The following is a 27,392-nucleotide window of genomic DNA, read 5'->3' as shown; positions in this document are numbered from 1 at the left end:
CAATATAATAGGAATGTAGTCGCTTTAGGATATCCTTTTTCTAAAATAATGAGACGAGCCTCGCCAAATAAAAATGCAAATTGCTGGGCCCTCAATAATTAACCATAATAAATATTTAGAATTTAGGATAGGCCGTTTAGTGAATTTCACGGCCTTCTCCAAAAACAATAACGCGTTAGACTCTTTAGGCGCGGCTTAATTAAACTATATTCTTAAATTCGGGTGCACATTGATGTGACCCAAATCCAAATCTCAACGGAGTCGAAATGCGTTAACAACTACGGGTGCATTGATTGTGACGTGGTTCGAGATGCGTTTTCGCGACGTTGCAATTCTGTAAAAATAAATGATAATAATAAAAGCGGTTTAAACTTAATAAAAGCACGTAAGTCATAACATGTATTTAAATCAGATATTTAGCCATTATAACAATTTAAGCGACTGTGCTAGAACCACGGGATTCGAGGGTGCCTAACACCTTCCCTCGGGTCAACAGAATTCCTTACTTAGAATTTCTGGTTCGCAGACTTCATTTGGAAAAGTCGAAAATTTCCTCGATTTGGGATTCAAGATAAACCGGTGACTTGGGACACCAAAAGCCAAACCTTTCCCAAGTGACGACTCTGAATTAAATAAATAATCCCATTTCGAATATTGTCACTTAAATTGGAAAAACTCCCTCGCGCATTTTTACCCTTCGGGGCGGGCGCGCAAAAATGAGGTGTGACAGTTATAACATTCCCAACTTGTCGTCATTCGACATAACTTATTTTCTTCAATTTGTTCAGCTTCTTAACTTTTCAACCCTCTTGATACTTGTTATCCATGATATTAAAGATTTGTAATCTCGAAGGTAATATGATTAACTTACTTTATGTACTCTCAAAGATGATCTCATTTATGAGCTTACATCAATTGACTTACGAATACTCTTTCGTACGAAAATATGGGATGTAATAGTAAAACGATTCTTTTTATTGTTACGTAACAATAGATTTAATAATACTATCCAACAAATTTTAAGTAACAATTAAAAGAAACATTGTAATTATAATAACTTTACCATACTATACAACGGCTAACAACCATCCAAACAAGGGTAACATCCAAATTTAGCATGCTAACATCCAATCAAATATCATCCTTAAACCCAACCCATCAGTGCGCCCAAACCCAAATCCAGAATTGCCGGATTGCTCTCAATTCGTGAAACACAAATCTATTCGAGTGCGAGCTATCTCAAGTTTCAGAAACCCTAGAAATTCGAAATGGAGAGAGAAAAATCGAATAGGAGAGAACGAGCATCCAGAGACGACGACGACGACCGCCGCCATCATCATCGCGACCGTTCGAAGCACCACCATCGCGACGATGAGAACCGACACCGATCCGATGATCGAAGAGGTCGCGATCGCGAACGCGAAAGGCATCGCGAGAAATCACACGAATCGGAAGTTGTCAGAGAAAAATCTTACGATAGAGAGGATTCCGTGGAGAGAAGGCATTCGCATAGGAGGAAAGACGATAGAGAGAAACGCGAGAAATCGTATGAGAGAGAGGATTCAGTGGAGAGAAGGAATGCACATAAGAGGAAAGATAGAGGAGAAGAGAGTGTGGACAAGAGCAATGGGGGAGATGAGAAGAGAGCTAGGGTTTCAGAGGATAAGAAGGAGGAGAGAAGAGAGAGGAGGAGATTTGATGATAAAGTGAAGAAGGAGGAGGAAGAGGATGTGGAAATTGACGAGGAAAGGAAGGGGAAAAGATTTGAAATGAGAATTGTGAAGGAAGAACCGAAACCCGAGCCCAATGATAATAATGGTCATGGTGTTGGTTCCATTGATAATGTGAGTTTCTTACTGCCGTGCCCTTTTTCACTAGTATATACCAAGTTGCATGCCTTTGTCTAGTGTTGATGAATAACAGTCTTTACTCAGATGAAAATTTGTTAGAGGCAAACTACTTGATTTCTTCCCATCTGCCTAAGGTGGGCAAGCTACTTGGTACTTATGCTGGCAGGAGCTAGCAGTACCCAGTATAATATCCAAGCTTGGCCCTGGCACCGCCGTCATAGAAAAAGAAGAAGAAACATTTTACATTGTTATGCTTGCTTATACCTATGTTTGTATATGTCATGCTTTGTTTCTTACTGCCACTGCCCATTGGCGGAGCCAGGAATTTATGTTGTTGGATTCAAAAAAGTAATGAAATGTAACACTTAGGATTTGGACCTATGGACTAGAGCAATTTTGAACCCCCTTTACAACTACAATAAATTTTCTCCTTATGTTAAGGGGATTCAACAGTTTATATATAACCAAAATGGATTGTCGCTTAGGGGATACAATTTAACCCCCTTGACACAACTAGATCCGCCCCTGGCCATTCGCCTTTGTTACTGGGATACTAGGTTGCATACTTCTATATCATCTTGATGAATTACATTTCCCATTTTATGGAAAAATCTATTTGAGTTGGGTCGCATTTTGTTCGTTGTGCTTGCTTTTGGCAATATTTGTGTATGTCGTGCTTAGTTCAACCACTTTAGATGATTTATCCCAAGCTTGTAAGGAGAATTTTGACTTTCCATGATGTTGCATTGTGTTAGTCTAGATGTCAATACTATGCCTTTGTGATAATAGGTTTCTACTTGTCAAAGTGCTGTCATTTTGTTCTTGTTGTTGCATGGAATACTATGTGGTAGATTTGGAGTTGCAAACAGCTTTTCATCTTTGCACCATTCATGTTAGACTAGGGAGCACAGACCTCAAGAACTGCATTCATCTGTTAACTACCTTTATTATCTATTGCCATGATCAATCGTTCTTCAACCTCCTTCATCCTCCAAATCTGTCCTATCCTTCTGCTTATCTTCGTCTAGTGCTCATGTGTGGAAATATCTGCTTCTGTTTGGTGAGTGGCCATAGAAACTTATCTGAACTAAAACTTTCTGTAGGATTCTTTCATCATATTGCCACCTGGTATTATTGTCATGCTTTGTTTGGTCTTAGGTAGTAGATTGGGGAACTTATAGGAAGGATCCATGTAACTTGTTTGGTTATATCATGTTCTTTTCATTATGCTCTTATTATGTCCTAAGAAGTCTGTTGTGTGGTTTCTTTTTTATCTGATAGGGCTTAACTTGGTTACTATGGCACTTGTTTCTCAGTTGAATTGTTTTATGGTGCATTTTGTTGGTCCTTTCATCAGGATGTTTATCCTGATTTATGCATTGGACTTCCTTATTGCAGGGCGTGACAATGGGACCATACAATGCAGCATTGAGGACCTCCCCTGATAAATCTTCGACTCGTATTGATCCTCCTGCTACCAAGGTATCTTCAATTTCTACAACAAATGAAAATAAGGGAGTTAATATTAACAGATCTCATGCGGTTCCTGGGAAATCTAGTACAGATGGGGCAGCTTCTGATGCTGGCAAGAGTGCCACCTTATCCCTTGATGCCAAAGGAAATGCAAAGGCTCTCATACAAAGGCAGAAGGAGCTGGCAGCAAAGCTTAAGAAAATTCCTTTGGTATGTTTTTGCACCTAAAACCCGCCGTATTTCTGCAGTTTGTAACTCTATTCTCCTTCCCCTTTGGCTCCCTGTTCCTATCTGTTTCTTTAAGTCAGAGAAGCACTGCATTGTTAGATGTATACAGAAGAGCTCTAAAGAGAACATGCTTTTGCCTTTTCTTTTCCCTCTTAGGTTGAACGAGAAGAGCTTTCTTCTTTGTTTTGTGTCAAAGGTATTAAACTACTATTTATGTGCCCTCATTTTAATTATGTAGCTAAACAAGGGTGCCGACTTTACGAGAGAGGGAAGTTCACAGATTGGTCGCAAGGATAGTCTTTATGCCGCTTCAACAGATGCGGGGATATTGCCCCCACCGGTTGCATCTTCAAATTCTGGGATATTACCCACTCCAAGTTCAGCACCTAGCACATCGACTATAGCTGTGGCTTCTGCAAATACGCCACCCAGTGGCTTACCTCAGGTTGCGGGGCTCACAGTCACAGCACAGAACTATGATAAAGTGAAGCGTGCACATGAGCTTTTTGCTAAGATGGGATTCCGGCAGGACCCGGAGTTTCCCCCCCTCATTAACATGTTTCCTGGGCAAATGCCTCCAGAGGTTACCATTCAGCCAAAACCCGCTAGAGCCCCTGTTCTTCGTTTGGATGCATTAGGCAGGGAAATCGATGAACAGGGAAATGTGGTTAACGTGCCTAAGCCATCTAGCACCCTTAAGGTACGGATTATATGTGTTCATGCCATCTTTTTTCATGTTTCAATATTTATTAAAATTGCTTGTGGTGACTTTGGGTTGTTTGTGCAGGTGAATATCAACAAGCAGAAAAAAGAAAGCTTCCAAATTCTCAAACCTGAACTTGATGTTGATCCTGATAAAAATCCTCATTTTGATCCGAGGATGGGGATTGACAAGAACAAAATTTTGAGGCCAAAGAGGATGTCATTTCAGTTTGTGGAGGAAGGTAAATGGTCCCATGATGCAGAATTAATTAAGTTAAAGGTACTTTCTAATTTATCTCCCTGTTGTATTTTCGCATTCTTTTGTGATTCTCTCTTTATTCTTGTTCCTGCTCTTAATTGGATTTTACTAATTATGCAATACCTAATTTAGCAAAGCCAATATGGTGAATCACGAGCCAAAGAGTTGAGGGCAAAGCAAATGCAATTGGCAAAGGCAAAAGCAGAGCCTGTCATAAATCCAAATCTTATTGAGGTGGCAGAGAGGGTTATCACCAAGGAAAAACCAAAGGAACCAATCCCTGATGTTGAGTGGTGGTAAGTTGATTTCAATCTCCCTTCTGTTTAACTTTCTTTTGGCTATCATGTGTATTTCCCCTTAGTGGAACCTTAATCTTTCTCCTCACTCATTGTTGAGCCACCATTCATTTATGTGTTTAGTATCACAGATGGAAGTGGAACTTGAATACTGTTAGTCTTATGTTTAACCATGATATGAGATTTGTTTTGATGGTTCTGCATCCTGCGTGCTTCTAGTCTATGTACGCATCACCAAGATATGGGGATTACATAATTTTTTTATTGCGACTTATCTCCTGGATGTGATTGTGTAATCTTATTTCGTCCGCGTCCTATCTGCTGGACTTTGCACTCTCTAGATAAAGTCCCTGTGATGTGGATTCCTCTTCTTTTTTTTTTCTTCAAAAAAAGTAATCCTTGCTTGTTATTTGGATACAATTGGTGTGAGATGAGTTTAAATGGAGTAACATGGTCATTGAGGATTCATATAGCCGGCTGCAACTTGTTTGGGATTGAGGTATGATTGTTCCTGTTTGTTGTTAATAACCCCCATTCCTCGTTTAAGAGGGATCCTTCAAAATTGACATCTGTTACTATTAGCGGAGCACATTACTGGTCTTGTGCAATTATAGTCTGCTTGAAGTGACTTTGCTTTGCCTTGTGTTATTCCATTTACATGATTCAGGTGTGATTTCTAATTTTTTTTGTAGTTATCTATGCTTGCCTTGCTTGAATCTTCAATTTACACTAGGGAATTCTTGTTTCTTTGTTTGACCTGCCAGGGATGCTCCTCTGTTACGATCTGGTACTTATGGTGGTATGGTCGATGGTGACTTAACTGATGATATGTTGAAGATGGAGAAGATCACTATTTATGTTGAACACCCCCGCCCTATTGAGCCTCCTGCTGAACCTGCTCCACCTCCTCCACAACCATTGAAGCTGACCAAGAAGGAGCAGAAGAAACTACGTACCCAGCGTCGACTGGCTAGGGAGAAAGAAAGGCAGGAAATGATACGTCAGGGCCTGTTAGAACCACCAAAACCAAAAGTTAAAATGAGCAATCTTATGAAAGTTCTTGGCTCAGAAGCCACTCAGGATCCCACAAAGCTTGAAATGGAGATCAGAAGTGCTGCTGCTGAGCGAGAACAGGCTCATATAGACAGAAATATTGCTCGAAAGCTCACTCCTGATGAACGTCGTGAGAAGAAAGAAAGAAAACTATTTGATGATCCAAATATCGCACCGGAGACGATAGTTTCGATATACAGAGTTAATGACCTTTCACACCCTCAAACTCGCTTCAAGGTTGATGTTAATGCTCAGGAGAATCGCATGACTGGGTGTGCGGTTATCTCGGAAGGTATAAGTGTGGTGGTAGTTGAAGGTGGTAAAAAGTCCATCAAGCGGTATGGGAAACTTATGCTTAGGCGAATAGACTGGGCTGCTGCTGTTAAGAAAGAAGATGATGAAGACGAAGATGATGAAGATAAGCCTCTCAACAAGTGCGTGTTAGTCTGGCAAGGGACTGTTGCTAAATCAAGCTTCCATAGGTTTTTTGTTCACGAGTGCAGGACTGAGGCTGCTGCTCGTAAGGTCTTTGCTGATGCTGGGGTTCCTCATTACTGGGATCTTGCTGTAAACTTCAAAGATGATGAATTTTAGGTTCTTTGGATATTATTTCGCCATTGCTTATGATGAACTCGAATATCAGTTCAAGCTTCCTACCGATGAAAAGCAAGGGGAATACTAGCACTCATTTTGTAGTTTCATTTTCTTGAAGAGCACTAATGACTTTTCTAATGCGTTGGTGTCCATGTTGTTGATGACCTGGGTAAAACATGTTTTTTATCTTGGTAGCTTCTACTTGCTGTTGCTCCATCTAGTATTACTTTAATTGTGCCATCTGTTTGTTTTGTTGCATGGAATCTATTTAGAGATTGAGTGATCTCGTGTTGATTTCTTGGGTATGATAGCTAATTTGAGCTGAGCTAGTGACGTAGTTTACAACCTGATAAATACCTCTCGCAACTGAAACCAGATGATTTCTTTAGTAGATCACAGAATATAGGTGAGTGGTAAATATGGTTGCTCTTGTGTATGGACTTTCGTCTCCCCTTTCGTTCTGTTAGAAATCACAGAGAAAATGTGGATATTTGTTATTAAGACTTAACCTGCTGCTGTTAAGTCTTTTATGGTTGCTTATTACAAAAACAGTGATTGCTTTGTGTGTGATTTGTGGTCTGCTTAGACCCTTTTTACCTTCAATTACCATGGTCCTACTCCTATGGGCTCGAAGTTGAAAAATGATTTACTTAGTTTTGTGTTCCTCTTATTGTTGGGGATGAAATGATTCTGCAATCAGAGACAGCGGATGCGTCCTGTTTTAAAGTGTTAAATTGAACCAGTATTTTCTATACAGAATATAGATATTATGTAAAATAGACTGCCAAAATTCAACAGATTTAGAATTCTGAATTTTAATTTGTTCAATGCTAAGGGATTTATGATGGTCTCTTGTTTTGACATGTTTGGTTCATCCTATTCATGAAAAGTTGAATATGAGTTTCGTAACAAAGTACTTTTGCTTTCAAAATATGGTTTACAAATGATTATACGTGAAGGTCCAGGAGAAGGATAGAAAGATAGATACCTACATTTACTTATCTAGAGTAGAATTGTTGATTATCTACTACTAATTGATTAATGAAAAACGTTTGTTCCTATTGTAGGAATTGAAGCTAACGAGACCTATGTTTATTTAAAAAATAGACATGGAGGGCTTTGGAATTTCTGCAATTCCATTTATAACTTATAAGCAGACAAATAAAATAATACTCCACATTTTCCTCCCTTTTTATTACTTAATTATTTCTCCTAACCGTCCTATCTTTTCACCCCAATCAAACAAGGCCGAGTGCGATAAATGAAGGGGATTTTAAACTACATAGCACCCTAACAAAACCCACAACAAAAAATAACTCTAATATTTTATTTTATTTTACAAATTTTAGCCAGTATACTATGTATACAATCAGTATGTACACATCATACAGACATATACTGATTATATACTTGTTACATATTGAGTATACACCGGCGATGACTGAAATGTTAAGAATACGCTTACAGTCTGGTACTGTAAACACACACACCCCCTCCCAACGTTTCCCCCCCTCATCTCCCATGTAATCAAACCTTTTTAAGGAAACTAATATTGTGATGCAATTATAGAAGAAAGGAATAAACTATTAGGATAGTTGAGAGACAATTTCGTCTAAACCCATATAAACTAATATAAGAAATTTTCGCATTTTCTATCATTAACTCTATTTCAAATCCTCAACATTTTTGTTACAATTTGTGACTTTATTTAAAGTAAAGGAGTTATGAAAATCACTACTCCGCCAAAAATAAATTTTGGAATAAGTTACTTGGAAATGCATATTAATTTAATTTGCATTCCTAAACTGGAATCTCTTTTTCTAGTCTTTTTTTGGAATCCCAGAAAAACTCGCAACCGCTACAACCTTTGCTTTTCGGGTGAGCGCTTTGTGCGCACTGGGTAAACCCCCCACTGTATAATAGCTTGCAAATATAAGGGGATATAAGCCGCACTACGCAAGTCCTGTGCGACATACTTAGACCCAAAAGGCATTGAAGAGGATCGAACTCCCGTCGCCCGTGGACAACACCCTCCAAACCAACTGGGCCGTCCCTTCGGGACCTCTTTCTCTAGTTAATACCTAACTAACTGGCGTGACAAACCCCATCCTGGGGCTTGAGGTCTTGAACATGGAAGTCAAATGTACCAACCTCCATCAGCGTGTTCATAATCCTTCTTCGATTATATGCATATTTTTTCTGAAGTCTCGTTCCAATCTTGAGAAGTCTATGATACTTATTGAGTACAATGTGAAGGCGCTCAACCTTTGTTGCCATAAGAACGCCACCTCATTCACGCATAAGAATGCGATAGGACAGTGGCAAAGAGACGGCCATTAGAAATAGATAATGCCATCACATGCTATTAGAGGCGAAACCAGAATTTGAATTCTAGGCGTTCTAAATTTTAGGATAACGATATTAAATTTTGTTAACTGAATTTTGAATTTAATTTTTGTGTAGATTTAATGAATATTTTAATACAAATATAAAATTTGCACTGAAACTACTAAGTTCGGCAGAACCCGTAGGCCATAGCTACCTTTCCCATGCCTATAATTGTAGTCATAGTAATCATTATTCGCACGTCACCGGTTCGAACCGTGGCTAGTAAACCAAGTTTTGGCGTTTTAATTGTAAGCTGCACGTTTCATTTGATCTAGAAGATCTTATGGACTTAACACCCCCCCCCCCCCCACATAATTTATGTAGATGATCCATGCCTTGTACTAAACTAAAATGAATAGAACTACTAAATTGTTCAACAAGTTTGAATTTCTCAAATTTTCTTTCTTTAGCACCTTTCGTGTTTAAACATCTTAAATAAATCTTTGAAGTCAAAACCCCAAAAACAACTTAGTAATACCATCCCAAGCACTTTCAGAATGAAGACAACATAAATTTGGCCAATACTAAGTTGTTGTTACGTTTCATTTTGTTAAAGTTTGTATTATCGTGTTAATTTTCTTCAATTTTCTCATTTGGCTTTAGCTTTCGTATATTACAACCTATATATCTCTTTTGTCTATATATAAATTTTCTTGCCAACTTAAGGAGACTTAAATAACCTTTGACAAGTCTCCAACACTCAACGATTCTATTTATTTATTTATTTTAGGAAAAATGAAACTGTATAGCCGCTTTTAAAATAATAGCTAATACATACACACATATATATATAAATTTTATATACTTTTACGGCTATAGTTTTGACCGCACGCTAAAAGTGATCTTTACTCTTTATTTTGCTTTGTCTAATGGGCTAAAGCAACACTCCCATACCCATTTCTTCCCCTAAAGAAGAAATGAAAAATGTAGAAGTAGAGAAAAAGAATTTGGTCAATTTTAGTCTATTATTGATTAGATTTAAGTAAAGTCACGATGTGCATGTGGGTTTTTATTCAATAGCAGACAATTTAAATGCAGCAACTGTAAATCGATAAGTATTTATAAGTTGTAGACTTTAGATTTATAAGTGGGATGTTTTTAATTGCACGCAAAGACCTCCACAATATTGTAAATGAATAAAAGTGTGCATGTTATCTCGAATTACTTAAGCTTCTAATTAATAAGACGATCACAAAATTCTTATATGAAACGATATTTAGTTGGTGAATGTAATACTTTTTCTGTTAAAACACATAGAGAAGAAGGATAAAAGAAAGAAGAAAAAACTTAATTACACTCGATGTTTATATCAACTCATTGAATATATACGTGATATGTATATTTTGCACACATATATATATATTCTGTATGTTATATATAAAAATTATATAAATTTATATACTTTTTAACTACCGAATATAAATAATTTCTGTCGAGAACTAAAAGTGATAATAACCGTTGTTGTAACTTTATTTTCCACCTAAAGAGGCCCATGTGGTCTGTTTGGAAATTTCAACCGTTTGGTTAGGAGAAGTAAATGGTCAGTTTTACTGGATAGAGAGAGGTAACTAACAAAACTAAAGGTCTAAAGCTAACCCAAATGGTAAAAAATGAGTGAGAACATCATGAGATGATGAGAAAGACGTTAGATCAAAAAACAATTCGAGGAATATAATTATGGAAGGTAAGATTTTCCTCCTTTGTACCCATAAACAAAACTGAATAGATACATTTCAGAATAGTTTCATCTATTGACAGTATGGAATATTTGTTGAGTTTCTTTTTAATATAGAAAGGTATTAAAAAGAGGGTGAATGAGAAATGGAGGAACGTGAAATTTTTGAGTAAAATTTTAAGCTTTCCTCTCCTTTTAATGAGACATTGTCCCTCATTGGTAGAGGAAAAAGAGTTTGGTGAGTTTATATACAAATGCACTTCATGTAGCTTTTAAAGAGTTAAGAAGAAGGCAAGCCTCGCGCCGTTGTCGCTCGGCTCGGCTTCGGTCAAATGATCGATCGATTGATTAATTTTTTGGACCAAATTTATTTGTTAATAGTAGATATTAACGTAATATTATCCGTGTTTGTAACGGATATTTTCCAATCTGTGTATTAAACCACCAGTTGCAATAGCAGCCGCCTAGTGCTCCTCCCACCATGGCTAAGTGTTTGCTCCATAACAAGCTAGTGCATGCTCCACCATAGCTTGCTCCATAACAAGCTAGTGCATGCTCTACCATGGAGAGAGGGCGGGTCTCACAACTGACTGCTATAAATATGAACAATAGCAGTTGGAGAAAAGATACACCGAAACAGAATTGAGAGCTATTGATCTTCTCTTCACCGAAAACTCAACGTTGGCTATAATTTGCATTCCTTCCTCTCAGAATTTCCATTCGACTTCTGAGTTTTCCTCCCTTGTTCTGCATTGTTTTAAACTACAAACAAAACATTCGTAAGTGTGATTTGCTGCCAAACTTTGTATTTGCTGAAACACTGGGGTTTGAAGTACCGCTACACCAGTGTGTAATTCGTTCTATCTTGGGAGGAAATAATCCATAACCTTGGGTACTAGGAGGGGATTAAATTCCTTAAGGAAACACTGTGAATTCAGTGGGCTCGAATTAATTTCTGTTTTATTTATATTTACGTTTATAAGCTAACGTTCTAATTTACAGAATCATTATTTACAAATACATGCATAATTAATAACAAGCTTAAGGAATTTAATAATTTTAATTTCTGTATTTGTGTTACTTTTATTATTCTGGAAACTATAACCTTTATGGTTTTTGTGTACTCCCGTTTGGAGAGTAAAGCCTTCGTGGCGGTTTGTTGGAGATTAAAATCTACGTGATTTTTACTCCAGTTTTAAAGCCTTCGTGACGTTTTGTTGGAGATTAAAATCTACGTGATTTTCTACTCCAGTTTTAAACGTTTGTTTGCGTCATTTTTTTCAGAAAAATGGCGAATGACAACAGAAATCAAGCTGTTCCGATGGTGACTGCCAACGCATCGACAAACCGAACACCAGCTTTAGCACCGGCAGAAAAACTTGGAAAATTTTCTGGGATTGATTTCAAGCGCTGGCAGCAGAAGATGTTCTTCTACCTGACTACGTTATGTCTACAGAAGTTCATCAAGGAAGATGTTCCTGATCTGCCAGATGAAACTCCAGAGAATGAAAGCTTTCTCGTGATTGAGGCGTGGAAACATTCTGATTTTTTGTGCAAGAATTATATTCTTAGCGGACTGGATGATAATCTGTATAATGTATACAGTGGCGTGGAGACATCAAAAGAATTGTGGAATGCGCTTGAAAAGAAATACAAAACTGAAAATGCCGGGATGAAGAAATTCGTCGCTGCAAAATTTTTGGACTACAAAATGGTAGATAGCAAGTCTGTTATTACCCAAGTCCAGGAATTGCAAGTAATTATTCATGATCTACTTGCTGAAGGTCTTGTCATCAATGAAGCATTCCAAATAGCAGCAATAATTGAGAAGTTGCCTCCATTGTGGAAGGACTTCAAAAATTATTTGAAACACAAACGAAAGGAAATGTCCCTTGAAGATCTCATTGTTCGATTGAGAATCGAAGAGGACAATAAAGCTGCTGAAAGGAGAGGCCATGAAAATTCAACAATAATGGGAGCAAATATTGTTGAAAATAACAAAAAGAGAAAGAAGTCTTCTGGTCCGAAATACAACCCAAGCAAGAAGCGGTTCAGTGGAAACTACTACAACTGTGGGAAAACCGGACACCAATCTACGGAGTGTCGTGCTCGGAAGAAAGACAAGAAAAGGGGTCAAGCAAACATGGTAGAAAAGCATGATGATGTTGATGACTTGTGTGCCATGCTTTCTGAATGCAACCTGGTAGGAAATCCTAAGGAGTGGTGGATTGATTCTGGAGCCACTCGCCATGTTTGTGCTGTGAGGGAAGCATTTTCTACCTATGCTTCTGCTGGACCCGAAGAGATGCTTTCTATGGGAAATGCTGCTACAGCAAAAATTGAAGGATATGGGAAGATATTTCTCAAGATGACTTCTGGCAAGGTCATGACTTTAAACAACGTCCTTCATGTTCCCGAAATTAGGAAGAATTTAGTCTCTATTGGACTTCTTGTAAAGCACGGTTTCAAGTGCGTTTTTGTATCCGACAAGGTTGTAATAAGTAAGAATGAAATGTTTCTAGGAAAAGGTTACCTCACCGAGGGCCTTTTCAAGCTCAATGTAATAGTTGTTGACAATAATAATAAGACTTCAGCTTCTTCTTACTTACTTGAGTCAAATGATTTATGGCATGTACGTTTGGGTCATGTCAATTATAAAACCTTGCGGAAAATGATTAACTTGGAAATATTGCCTAAGTTTGAATGCGAAAAATCAAAATGTCAAATATGTGTGGAATCTAAGTATGTTAAACATCCTTATAAGTCGGTAGAAAGGAATTCAAATCCTTTAGACTTAATTCACACAGATATTTGTGATATGAAGTCAATACCATCTCGCGGTGGAAAGAAGTATTTCATAACTTTTATTGACGACAGTACTCGATATTGCTATATTTACTTACTTAATAGTAAAGATGAAGCAATAGACACATTTAAGCAATACAAAAATGAAGTTGAAACACAACTTAACAAGAAAATCAAAATGATAAGAAGTGATAAGGGTGGTGAATATGAATCTCCTTTTGAACAAATATGTTTAGAATATGGAATTATTCATCAAACAACAGCCCCTTACACGCCCCAATCCAATGAGATTGCGGAAAGAAAGAATCATTCATTAAAGGAGATGATGAACGCATTGTTGATAAGTTCTGGGTTGCCTCCGAACTTGTGGGGGGAAACCGTTCTTACGGCTAACCGAATACTAAATCGAGTACCCCATAGCAAAACACAATCCATTCCATATGAAAAATAGAAAGGAAGGAAGCCCAACTTGAATTATTTTAAAGTGTGGGGGTGTTTGGCAAAAGTACAAGTTCCTAAACCCAAAAGGGTAAAAATAGGACCGAAAATAGTTGATTGTGTTTTCATAGGATATGCGACCAATAGTAAAGCATATCGATTTCTGGTTCATAAATCAGAAAATCCTGACATTCATAATAATACAGTTATAGAATCAGATAATGCTGAGTTCTTTGAAAATATATATCCGTATAAAAAGGAATGTGAGTTGTTTGGTAAAGGATCTAAACGACCCCGGGAAGAAACAAAAGAAAGTAAATTTTATCAGGAGGATCCAAGACGTAGTAAACATCAAAGAACATCTACTTTGTTTGGACCAGATTTTGTGACTTTCTTATTGGAAAATGAGCCTCGAACATTTAAAGAAGCTATGTCTTCTTCAGAATCATTGTTCTGGAAAGAGGCAGTCAATAGTGAAATAGAATCCATAGTGAACAACCATACATGGGAATTGGTTGATCTTCCTCCTGGAAATAAACCTTTGGGGTGTAAATGGATTTTTAAAAGAAAAATGAAAGATGATGGCACTATTGATAAATTTAAAGCAAGACTTGTTGTCAAAGGGTATAGACAATGAGAAGGTCTTGACTACTTTGATATATATTCTCCAGTGACGAGAATTACGTCCATACGAATGTTAGTAGCTTTAGCTGCAGTTTATGGTCTTGAAATTCATCAAATGGACGTAAAGACAACCTTCTTAAATGGAGATTTGGAGGAAGAAATTTACATGGAACAACCTGAAGGGTTTGTAGCTCCAAGTAAAGAAAAGAAGGTATGTAGACTTGTTAAGTCCCTCTACGGACTAAAACAAGCACCCAAACAATGGCATGCGAAATTTGACAAAACAATGTTGTCAAATGGTTTTAAGATAAACGAATGTGATAAATGTGTGTACATTAAAAATGTTCCAAATCACATAGTCATTGTTTGCCTATATGTGGATGATATGCTGATAATGAGTAATGACATTGCCAACATAAATGCGACTAAGCGTATGCTAACTAGCAAGCTTGATATGAAGGACTTGGGAGTTGCAGATTTAATTCTGGGGATTAAGATCCAAAAGACTCCTCAAGGTCTGGCATTGTCACAATCTCATTATATTAAGACAGTACTTGAAAAATTCAAGCACTTAGGCTTTAAAGTTGCAAAGACTCCAATTGACGTGAATCTTGCATTAGCAAAGAACAAAGGCCAAAGCATATCACAATTGGATTATGCTCGTGTGTTGGGATGCTTAATGTACATCATGAGTTGTACACGACCAGATATAGCTTGTGCTATAAGTAAACTGATTCGATACATGAGCAATCCAGGTCAATCTCACTGGATGTCAATGAAACGAGTTTTGGGATATTTAGAACATACCCAAAACTTTGATTTGCACTACAGTAAATATCCTGCGGTGATTGAAGGATATTGTGATGCAAATTGGATCACCGGTTCAACTGATTCGAAGTTCACAAGTGGATATGTATTCACTATTGGTGGAGGAGCGGTATCTTGGAAGTCGTCCAAACAAACATGTATTGCCCGCTCTATAATGGAGGCTGAGTTCATAGCCTTAGATAAAGCCGGTGAAGAAGCTGAATGGCTCCGGAATTTCTTGGAAGACATTCCATTTTGGCCTAAATCGTTGGCACCAATATGCATACATTGTGATAGCCAAGCAACAATTGGAAGGGCTGGGAGTGTTATGTATAATGGTAAATCTCGTCATATACGACGAAGACATAAAACCGTTAGGCAACTACTCTCTAGAGGAATTATCACGATTGACTATGTAAGGTCAAGTGATAATGTGTCAGATCTACTTACAAAAGGCCTAACTAGAGAGGTAGTTGAGAAATCATCGAGGGGAATAAGACTATGGCCGAGAACAAGTCATTGTGGCGGTAACACTACCTAGAAGACTGGAGATCCCAAGATCTAGGTTCAAGGAGATCAAACAAAGTCATTAATGACAGTTCAACATTGTCAACAAAAATTTTTAGTCCATTCTCGTGATGAGACAATGTTCAGTACCAAGGATAAAACATTAAGGTTTTTAATGATTCTAAATTTGATACAGGGTATATCAAATAGTGTATCTACATGATGACACGTTTTGGAATCACCTATGGAAGTGTGAAGTGTTAGCCACTTCAAGGAGAATTTTGCAAGGCCAATTCTCTACGCACTTATAAAACCAGGCAGTGTTCATGGCTGAAACGAACACAACAATGAGAACCATAAACGGTTAAGGGATTGCTTGTGTGACTTATGGTTGTCTAGGTATACACTAAAGTTCGACGGTTCAAAGATATCAAATCTACCGATTGACCGAGTATATCCGACATAAGTTCACTACGGAAAGTTCAAAGGGAAACCTACTTATCCAGATGCAATTAATCCTTGCTTGCAAATCACACAAGTTTTTCATGCATACTTCCGTGATATAGCCATTCCCCATTCATGTGGGGGATTGTTGAGTTTCTTTTTAATATAGAAAGGTATTAAAAAGAGGGTGAATGGGAAATGGAGGGAAATGAAAATTTTGAGTAAAATTTTAAGTTTCCCTCTCCTTTTAATGAGACATTGTCCCTCATTGGTAGAGGAAAAGGAGTTTGGTGGGTTTATATACAAATGCACTTCATGTAGCTCTTAAAGAGTTAAGAAGAAGGCAAGCCTCGCGCCGTCGTCGTTGCTCGCTCGGCTCGGCTTCGGCTTCGGCTTTGGCTTCGGATTCAGTCAACTGATCGATTGATTGATTAATTTTTTGGACCAAATTTATTTGTTAATAGTAGATATTAACGTAATATTATCCGTGTTTGTAACAGATATGTTTCAATCCGTGTATTGTACCACCAGTTGCAATAGCAGCCGCCTAGTGCTCCTCCCACCATGGCTAAGTGCTTGCTCCATAACAAGCTAGTGCATGCTCCACCATGGCTTGCTCCATAACAAGCTAGTGCATGCTCTACCATGGAGAGGGGGCGGATCTCACAACTGACTGCTATAAATATGAACAACAACAGTTGGAGAAAAGATACATCGAAACAGAATTGAGAGCTATTGATCTTCTCTTCACCGAAAACTCAACGTTGGCTATAATTTGCATTCCTTCCTCTCAGAATTTCCATTCGACTTCTGAGTTTTCCTCCCTTGTTCTGCATTGTTTTAAACTACAAACAAAGCATTCGTAAGTGTGATTTTCTGCCGAACTTTGTATTCGCTGAAACACTGGGGTTTGAAGTACCGCTACACCAGTGCGTAATTCGTTCTATCCTGGGAGGAAATAATCCATAACCTTGGGTACTAGGAGGGGATTAAATTCCTTAAGGAAACACTGTAAATTCAGTGGGCTCGAATTAATTTCTATTTTATTTATATTTACGTTTATAATCTAACGTTCTAATTTCCAGAATCATTATTTACAAATACAGGCATAATTAATAATAATATTTACAATATCATACTACTTATAAACTTACCTTATTTAATTGTCTATAGTATATATTAATTGATAATTTGGAAAAAGGTGTGTAATGTGCTAAAAAAGGTTTCCCTGGTACATATATATTGCATCCACCTCTGCTATATGAGAAATTTCAAATTAAATTATTTGATAAAGAAATAGATCTTGGATCTAACACAACCTAAAAAGATAGCTCATGTGGTGGGGATAGCTAAAATCATTAAGGAGACCAAAGGAACTCAACGTTATTTTAAAAATAGAGCGTAACAATATAACACGGGAGCTCAACATCGGGTAAACCAAGAATTGAGATGTGTTTAACTGGCTCAGATGCGATGGCAAGAAATAGACATTGCGTCTAATGCTTATAATGTGATGTTTGTCAAAAATCTTATAAAGAGAGCAATTATCCCATCTACAATTTAGGGGCGGCAAGGGTCAGGTCGAATATGGGCTGATCGAAAATGAATAATACAGAAAAAGATGAAATATCCGACCTGTTCATATTTAATACGGATAGAAATGGGTTAACAAGTGGATAATATGGATACCCGTATTATTCATGGCTTCCTGAATGTTATCACTTTAGGCTGAATTTCGAGTCTTCCAAATTTGAAGTACCCCAATTAGAGAATTTGCAAATGCAAACGTTAAAACTATTGATTATTCATTAAATATTCATTTAAGGTGAAAAATATGGATCTTATTCATATTTAATTTGACCCATTTTTAAAAGTCCATTATTCAAGGGGTACTATCACTTTTAGCCCGCGCCAGAAACTATTTACATATGGTAGTCGAAAAAATATATATAATTTGTATAATTTTTTTATATACTATACATAATGTATATATTTTTACAGCGGCTATACAATGTTATTTCCATATTATTCAACCCATCTTTTAGAGAATAATAGATGGATGCCACCACTATCTACGATGATTGTGGCACTATTCTAATATCCATTGAGGATAAAATGCGCCTTACAAAAAAATTCTCCATTCTCAGTGCTCAAACACGTGACATCCCAACCATCTTACCACGTAATACCTCCTCGGTGGTGTGTTACAACTAATTAAATTACAGTAATAGTGAAAAACATTACACCTATATATACAGCTAAAACTTACATCCACTGTCCAAAACAGCCATATATTCCATGCCATGCATGTGTAGGAGTTTGAACTTTCATTTGATGGAAGTTTGTACAGTTGAAGTATGAATATACAAAGTAAGATCTAACTGCATTTATCATTCTTTTGACTTTTTCTCCTATAAATATAATATAGGTGACGGTGATGAAAATAGGGTGTGGCTTTATTTATGGTATATACTACGTATGAATTCGGTTAGAGTAGAAAATAGCTGGTCTGAAAATTATCTGTAACTTACCTAACTCTTTCAACACTTCAACAATTAATAGTACCAAAAAAGAGATTCCTTTTTTTTTTTTGCTGTTTTAAGTGGATCTATATATATAAATTGGTGGGCCAAATTAAAACTTAAAATAATATATTATTCATAAAGTTGAGTCAAAAAAGTATGTAGAGAAATAACTTGTACAATTCATTAATTTGCATTAATTGAATTATTCTATGTCATGTGTATAGGAATTTTATATAGGGAATTTTTCATAAAGCACCATCTTTTAAGTCTAATTAGTCATTTATAAATACTCTTTGCTATATTACGTGTTATAAATACCTTTTATGTTTTTATACAATGTATTTTATGTATTTAAGCTGTTGTATTCATTAATACAACCAAAAAAATAGGCGTAAAAACTGAAATTCCAGCTAAGTTTGACATGTATTTAGCTGTATTCAAGCGATATTAACGTTAAATACAGAAGGTTAAACTGGTTAAAAACGGAAGGAAATCAAATCACTTGATATTCTCCTAATTTAACTCCACGAACTAAGGAAATCAAATCACATGATATTCTCCTAATTTAACTCCACGAACTAAGGAAATCAAATCACATGATATTCTCCTAATTTAACTCAACGAACTAAAAGGATCCCTCATTAATCTGTATTTGAAAGATACATAATAAAGATTATAGATGACTAAAGAGAAATACATATGAATAATACAGTTGAGTAGAACTGTATACAGTTGAATACAACAAAATACAACTTAATTCATCTGAATAAAATACTTGAATACAACAAAATACAACTGAATACAACTGAATAAAACTCTTGAATGTAACAAAATACAACTAACTTCTGCTGAATAAAATAGTTAAATACAACTGATTAAAACTGAATACAAGAGAATACGCATAACTTTTTAATACATCTAAAATATATAAATTAATGCTACTGAATACATGTGAATACAACTGAAATATACATTCGAATACAACTGAATACAAATAGGCGATTTGGGCGATCTAGAGAGAGAAGCAGCCTGATGGCTTGGCCGGCCGGCAGCCAGCCATTAATTCCGGCTGGTCGGCCCCTTAACATATCTGCCCAACCTCCTACAACAACTACAAACAATCCCCAACCCTCAAATCCCACAAACGAAGCCATGAATTACGCAAAAGCTATGAACCCTACTTCAACGACCACTGCCAAGCAGAATCGAGCCGCTACAGTTGAACCAATTGCTCTTCGTCTATCAAAATCAACGAATTAAACTTACCCTAGGCGATTGTAATGGAGTGATAATGGAGGAGAACTAGAGAATTTGGGTGGGAGGAGAGGTATGAATCGTGGGTTGAGGGAGAAAGAGTAAAGTGTATGCAAAAAGAGAGAGAACGTGGTTAGTCATATTAATATAGTATTTATTTAAAATAAATAGGGTACTAAGGTTTTCTATAGGGTGTAAAAATTCCTTTTATATATATGGAAAAATGTCCCGTACTTTAGAGAAAAGAGTTTATCATATCAATATGGTTGCTGATTAAATCTATTAATTTGTTTTTTGTTTAAATCCTCCGTATATTCTTTTTTACTCACTTTATTCCGTTTTTGGTAAGTGATGGTTATTTTCATATATATAAGAAATAGAAGGTTTCCTCTAAAACTCCCTAATTGTATATAATATAATGCAAGTTTAATATGTATAAAGATTATAGAAGAATTATTTTGTGATTGAAACATTTTTTTTGATACATGGTTAGTTCACATACATATTTACTTGAGGAACGTATGTTTGTTCATGTTGTTGATAGTTAGAATTTCTAACAAGTGTGAACATATTTAAAATTTATATGCAGTTTTATCTTATATTTGTAAAAAAAGTATTTCTTTTATTGACAACTTGTATATGAACCCCTTTTTTATATTTCGGAGAAGGTATGCAAGCAAGTAATATGTGCTAGTAAGTTTCTTCCTTTGTTTATGGCCCTTTCATTGTGCGAACTACCAATCGCCCTACTATCTGTTAGTTTGGTTCGATTCGAACTTCTGTCTTGTCAAGCTTCCTGACTTGTTTTACATTATCATGATTTGATTGTATTTGGATATTGTTTGACCAAAAATATAAATCTTGGTTCAAATAATTAATTTTTTGTAAACAAGAGCTAATTTTAGTTAACAATAATATCTTTAGATCTTGATGTTGGAAAAAGTTGGGGAAAGGCATTTATGATGACAATAATGACATTATGTGATAAATGCCTTTTAATAATCAAGAACGGTAGTAGAGTGTATGATATTCAATAAATGATAATGAGTGACACTTAAGTAAATAAGAGGAATAATTCAATCAACAAAGTGTGGAATAAATGAACCTTCCACCTGACAAAGATTGAACGATGGATCCTCAAATAATCGAGGATTTCTCGGAACTGATGGTAAAGGACATACAAGAATCTTAGTGAAAAGTAAAATCTTGTATTGAATGAAAACCGAATCTTTTTCAAAGTATTGCCGTTACAATTGAATCTCTCGTCTCCCTATTCTATCCCCCTTTTCCCTTTTATATGGGATTCATTCCCAAGAAACCCTAATAGTACAAACATAGGGAATATTCTCTAGAATATTCTTTAGAATATTTTCTTTCGAATCTTATCTTGTGATCAACTTGCTGTTGCAGCTCGAGTATCGATACTCGACCTTGATCCTTATCGGTGCCTTGACTGCGGCTTTTCTCAACTTCTCGACCACCAAAATACGCGGCTTCTCAGACCATCTTAAATGACGAATTGAGAATCCCTCTCGGGCATTATCTCGGCCAAAATATCTAATAGGCAGATTTTGACCCATACAATGGTCACACAGTAACAAGTAATTCTTACCATGTTGGAGTTTGAGATTGCAGTAAATTTTTTTGACTAAGGACATCTGTTAAGTCTAAATTCATCTAAATAGCATGCTGAACCGTTTTTTGCTTACGTATCAGTGTATGATACGAACATATTATTAATTTATTCTTAGAAAGTCAATTAGCCTGATTACCACAGAACTCCCCACACCAGCTTCTAGTTACTTTAATCAACAATAAATTAAATTCTTTATGTCTGTGGTAATATGAACAATTAAGACATAATTAAACACTACTTTATTCTAACAAAATAAAAATAACTAATAACCTCATGTACCAAAGTTGAAAACAATGGGAAACCGAAGTTTAAATACTAATAGAGACAAAAAAATATTAGTACTATTTTTCTCTATATATTTAAATCTTGGTAGATAGAGTTATTCAATATTTATACTTACTAACGTAAAAGATATCGATTAAATAGTAGTTTACTGATTCGAACACTACTATTATTTATTACAAAAATGAAAAAGAACGTTCGGACTTGATGCATCAATGTTGGGCTTAGTTAAGTTTATTAAACTAAGCAAAGATTTCATCTGGTAAATTAAATATTCTAATAATATAATTTAGAAAAGTTTGATGGATTGTATGAGAACATAATCATCGATCCCTGCCGCATTTTTCCACCAATAATATTTGGCAAAACAGTAGATAACCATCCCTACCTACTTCCATAAGAGATAGGACCCAAGAAACCTGGCATATACAGAACAAACCCCCTTGAATATAATTCGTGTTGCTCATCTTCCTCGAATCACATCCACCCACGTCTCCTCCAAAAACATCTCGCGCATTCACGCAGAATTCGGGAAATGACTATACTCAAGCAATGTGATATAAACAACCTACCCTAATACGGGCATGATTAAAGTATTACAGGCACTAACTTAATATATAATAATAATTAAATTTACAGTAAATATTTATAATATTTTATTGATTTTATATATATATATATATATATATATATATATATATATATATATATATATATATATATATATATGTTGAATTTGGATCCGCCGCTATGCACCCCAACCCCCAAACGCCCATACCAACAAAGCCAAACGTGTAGATAAAAAGGATTAGGAGATTTAGGTCACCTCACTACCTATCTCAACTCCGCTCTCACCACAATTTATTTAATTCAATATTCTTATAGTAAGCCTCGTTTTAACAACATTTTTAGAATATCTTCCTCTTAAATATTACAACCCCCCCCCCCCCCCACAAAAAAAAAAAGTATCCACCCCAAGAATACGATATGAATTAATTATATAACATGCATGATCATATTCTACTATATACATATTTTTTCTTTATTTATCAAATTTTAGGAAATCATATTAAGAATCTTTTAGGTTGACAAATTTTAATGAGGATCCTTTAATTAAACCCTAACCCGCCTCCCAAACCCACATCCCCAAAATTTTAATATGTATTGATTTTATACCAAGATCATAAGAAAATGATAGTTATATTAATCTCTTCCTCCAAAACAATAACCGTTTACCCTTATACTGTATTTACACAGAACAAAGCAAATTAATCTTAGCATTTAAAGATTAAAGTGAGACTACATATCACTTAACCATGTCTTGCATTCATTGAACACCAATTGCGGTAATTTTTTACGAACCCCACTCACCCTCAAGACTGAAAAATAATTTATATATATATATATATATATATATATATATATATATTAGTAGGAATATAGGATATCCTCCTCTTAAACGCTAAACCCTACCCCACCATGACCCAAGAATTTAATACGGAATATGAAGATTAAATTAATTAGATATCAAAATCATAAATCAAAATCTCTCTATATATAGTAACACATCATAGAACAGGCAGTAGGCCAGCTTCTTTTGCTTTTCTTGAAGAGAAATACAAGAGTTTGAAATTGTTTTAGACAATCCATTCAGTCTCTCTTTCATACACAAACTGCTTACCTACTTTCAATCTACTACATAACATTAGTCTCAAAAACTATATATCATTCACATTTTCATTATAACTTCCCACAAAATTCTCCCCATTTCATTTCATTGCTCTCAAATTCTTTGTCTTACCAAAAAAATATCACAAATTATTGTCTTCCTATAAAGGTTAAGAATTCAACTGAGCATCTTAGTGACGGAATTAAATATTTCGATTAAGGTTTTCGATAAAAGTTCTTTAGACTGTCAGAGTGATAACAAATGTCACGGATAGTAGCCGAGAATACATTGCAAGGGGAAGAAAGTGTACAATTTTATGATCAAAGAGTACAACCCATGGAAATGTCACAGGCCAGCGCGTACAGTTCACCGACCCTTGGTCAGTTACTGAAGCGCGTGGGCGATGTCAGAAAGGAGGTCACCGGCGACGAAACTCCGGTACATCAAGTTCTTGATATGAGTGATCCAGGCATTCAACAAAACTCTCTTCCATTTGTACTCTCCTTCAATAATCTCACATACAGCGTAAAAGTTCCCCGGAAAATGACTTTTCCGACGATCTTCCGGCGACCCGTAGCCGGAACCGCCGCAGCCACCGGGGATCCGGTAGCCGGAGAAAACTTGTTCACGAGAACAAAAGTGCTCCTCGACAACATCTCCGGCGAGGCGCGTGATGGAGAAATCGTCGCCGTTCTAGGCGCGTCGGGCTCGGGAAAATCGACACTCATCGACGGGTTGGCTAATCGGATTGCAAAAGAAAGCTTGAAAGGAACAATAACGTTAAATGGAGAGCCATTGGATTCAAGATTGTTGAAAGTAATTTCAGCATACGTCATGCAAGATGATCTTTTATATCCAATGTTAACAGTTGAAGAAACATTAATGTTTGCTGCTGAATTCAGACTTCCTCGTACTCTGTCCAAATCAAAGAAGAAAATGAGAGTACAAGCTTTGATTGATCAATTAGGGTTACGAAATGCTGCAAAAACTATCATAGGCGATGAGGTACGTAAGCTTTTCATAAAATATTTTAAAAGCACAATTGCGAGTTTACGAACTTGAAAAATATAGAGTGCGTTCATAATATAAGGGTATGATAAATTCCACTCTTACAAAATAGTATACTAGACTCGCACGTTTCTTCCATTTCTCTAAGTAAAGCTCTTTGCATAGCAATGGTTAGTTGTTGTGTGGCTTAGCCTTTCATAAGTGGAGACAGAATAAAGTGTTCATAATAAAGACGATCACTGTCTAATCTTGATTCAACACACTTCCACTGTGCTATTCGAGTAGATATTGTTACTTTTTCTCGACCATAGTTCTAATATTATTTGATTAGATTATCCAATCTTTTATTTCTCTTGAGGCATATAGAGCATGGGAGGGAAAATAAAAATGCATATTGATAAATATTATATAATGATAAATTCCACTCTTACAAAATAGTATACTAGACTCTCATATATCTATATATAGGAGCTATATTAGAACACTACAACGAAATGTTGTTATATAAAGCATATAGTAATATAAACATAACATTAAAGATTGATTTCAAACAAAACTTGGCCTTTGTAATGAAATATTGTTATATAGAATGATTGTTATAGAGGTCTGATTGTATTTCCAACAGGGTCATCGTGGAGTGTCTGGTGGAGAACGACGACGAGTTTCCATAGGAATTGATATTATTCATGACCCCATCATCTTATTTCTCGACGAACCAACTTCAGGGCTTGATTCCACTAGTGCATACATGGTAGTGAAAGTTCTTCAAAGAATTGCTCAAAGTGGAAGTATTGTAATCATGTCAATTCATCAACCAAGTTATAGAATTCTTGGTTTATTGGATCGTATGCTTTTCTTGTCCCGTGGACAAACTGTTTATAGTGGATCCCCTATGAATCTTCCACATTTCTTTGCTGATTTTGGTCACCCGATACCAGACAATGAAAATCGGACAGAGTTTGCCCTGGATTTAATTCGTGAGCTAGAAGGATCCCCAGGAGGGACAAAAAGTTTAGTCGAATTCAATAAAACATGGCAAAATACCAAAAGGCAGAGCAATCAAAATTGTGAAATAGCAACTCCAACACATGGATTATCATTGAAAGAAGCAATAAGTGCAAGCATTTCAAGAGGGAAATTGGTTTCAGGAACAACAAGTGATCATACTTCCCCTGCATCAATGGTTCCTACATACGCGAATCCCTTTTGGATCGAAATGACTACGTTGTCAAAGAGATCGTTTACTAATTCGTGGAGGGTGCCCGAGCTATTTGGCATTCGTTTAGGTGCAATCGTTGTCACGGGGTTCATCTTAGCTACTATGTTTTGGCAACTTGACAATTCACCTAAAGGGGTTCAAGAAAGACTTGGTTTTTTTGCATTTGCAATGTCAACAACTTTCTACACTTGTGCTGATGCATTGCCTGTTTTTCTACAAGAAAGGTATATTTTTATGAGGGAAACAGCTTATAATGCATATAGGAGATCATCTTATTGTCTATCTCATGCTTTGGTTTCTTTACCAGCATTGATTTTCCTATCATTTGCATTTGCTGCTATAACATTTTGGGCAGTTGGACTAGATGGTGGATTTTCTGGTTTCATGTTTTATTTTGGGATAATCTTGGCTTCATTTTGGGCTGGAAATTCATTTGTCACATTCTTATCTGGAGTTGTACCTAGTGTTATGCTAGGTTACACAATTGTTGTGGCAATTCTTGCCTATTTCTTGCTCTTCTCTGGATTTTTCATGAATCGTGATCGAATCCCACCTTATTGGATATGGTTTCACTATCTTTCCTTGGTGAAATATCCATATGAAGCTGTGTTACAAAATGAATTTGATGATCCAACAAAATGTTTTGTTAAGGGAATTCAAATGTTTGATAATTCTCCACTTGGATCAGTGCCAATTGAATTGAAAGAGAAGTTGTTGAGTACAATGAGTAATACATTGAATGTCAAGATTACTGGTTCTACTTGTGTTACTACTGGTGCTGATATATTGGTTCAACAAGGGATTACTGAGTTAAGTATGTGGGGTTGTTTGTGGATTACTATTGCATGGGGATTTTTCTTTAGGGTTTTGTTTTACTTCAGTTTGTTGCTTGGAAGTAAGAACAAGAGAAGGTAACGATTTAATCGGGTCAGAGGTGAATCCAGAATTTGAATACAGTACGAGCACGAACATCTACTGGATCTTTTTTGGGGTTGCAGGTGGGGAGTGCTGACCATCTCAGCAACCTCCTCTTGTCTAAGGGTTGTGTTTGAATTGTAAACAATGAAGTCCCTCTTCGGCGGGATATTTGTCTTTTTTTTTTTAATTTATAAAAAAATGTGTTTTTCTAGATTTTCTTTTTCACTTGAAGGTACTTTTTGATTGTAATAGAATAAATGTAACTTTTTTTTTGACAGTTTGATAGAGTAAATGATTATTATTTCAAAGTTGAGTTAGGTGCAAAGCAGTTGGAATTATTGGAACTTAAGAAGTTGCTTGAACTAAATGTATTGCAGCCATGCCCATATGTAGGTCACCAAACGTAAAATTTGTAAAATAAATAAAGTAAATAATTAAATAATGTTAAAGGTTATGGTTAACAAATTTAGACAATGAACAAAGCTTATATATTGGTTTTTCCCCCATTAATATTAACAAATATAACCTGTCGAGGTGCCAAATATGCTAGCATTTTTTCACGTAAGCTTTACAATATTATTTTACTTGACCTGTATATTTATAAACCTATTCAATAAACTTAAATTTGCTTCTATGTCACTATATATATATATACCAATTACTAATTATTGCATGGATACGCGGAGAAGATACTAATCAATAGTATAGAAACTACATCTAGTCAAATTTGCTTAACTA

General features: G+C 36.0%; 2 protein-coding genes across 2 annotated transcripts; both read left to right on the top strand.

Moving 5' to 3' along the window:
* The first annotated feature begins 1,104 nt into the window (after positions 1–1,104).
* On the top strand, positions 1,105–6,695 carry LOC107792183 (protein RDM16). Its single transcript, XM_016614380.2, has 6 exons — positions 1,105–1,844; positions 3,249–3,533; positions 3,790–4,251; positions 4,339–4,533; positions 4,645–4,808; positions 5,573–6,695. The coding sequence occupies exons 1-6, from the start codon at positions 1,269–1,271 to the stop codon at positions 6,453–6,455; spliced, it is 2,565 nt and encodes an 854-aa protein (XP_016469866.1). The 5' UTR covers positions 1,105–1,268; the 3' UTR covers positions 6,456–6,695.
* Positions 6,696–23,417: 16,722 nt separating this feature from the next.
* On the top strand, positions 23,418–26,967 carry LOC107759075 (ABC transporter G family member 1-like). The gene is made up of 2 exons (XM_016576948.2): positions 23,418–24,514; positions 25,143–26,967. The coding sequence occupies exons 1-2, from the start codon at positions 23,771–23,773 to the stop codon at positions 26,649–26,651; spliced, it is 2,253 nt and encodes a 750-aa protein (XP_016432434.1). The 5' UTR covers positions 23,418–23,770; the 3' UTR covers positions 26,652–26,967.
* Positions 26,968–27,392: the final 425 nt, after the last annotated feature.

Source organism: Nicotiana tabacum, chromosome 11 (assembly GCF_000715075.1).
Source record: "Nicotiana tabacum cultivar K326 chromosome 11, ASM71507v2, whole genome shotgun sequence".
Taxonomy (NCBI): Eukaryota; Viridiplantae; Streptophyta; class Magnoliopsida; order Solanales; family Solanaceae; genus Nicotiana; species Nicotiana tabacum.
The sequence above is the reverse complement of the archived record's forward strand: the minus strand, read 5'-3'. Positions and strand labels throughout refer to the sequence as shown.

Bases quoted from the DNA above. Each gene is read 5' to 3' on its own strand.
- LOC107792183 (XM_016614380.2), top strand. From the start codon at position 1,269: ATGGAGAGAGAAAAATCGAATAGGAGAGAACGAGCATCCAGAGACGAC. The intron at 1,845-3,248 runs GTGAGTTTCTTA...TCCTTATTGCAG, and splicing joins GTGTTGGTTCCATTGATAAT to GGCGTGACAATGGGACCATA. The intron at 4,534-4,644 runs GTACTTTCTAAT...TACCTAATTTAG, and splicing joins CAGAATTAATTAAGTTAAAG to CAAAGCCAATATGGTGAATC.
- LOC107759075 (XM_016576948.2), top strand. From the start codon at position 23,771: ATGTCACGGATAGTAGCCGAGAATACATTGCAAGGGGAAGAAAGTGTA. The intron at 24,515-25,142 runs GTACGTAAGCTT...TATTTCCAACAG, and splicing joins AAACTATCATAGGCGATGAG to GGTCATCGTGGAGTGTCTGG.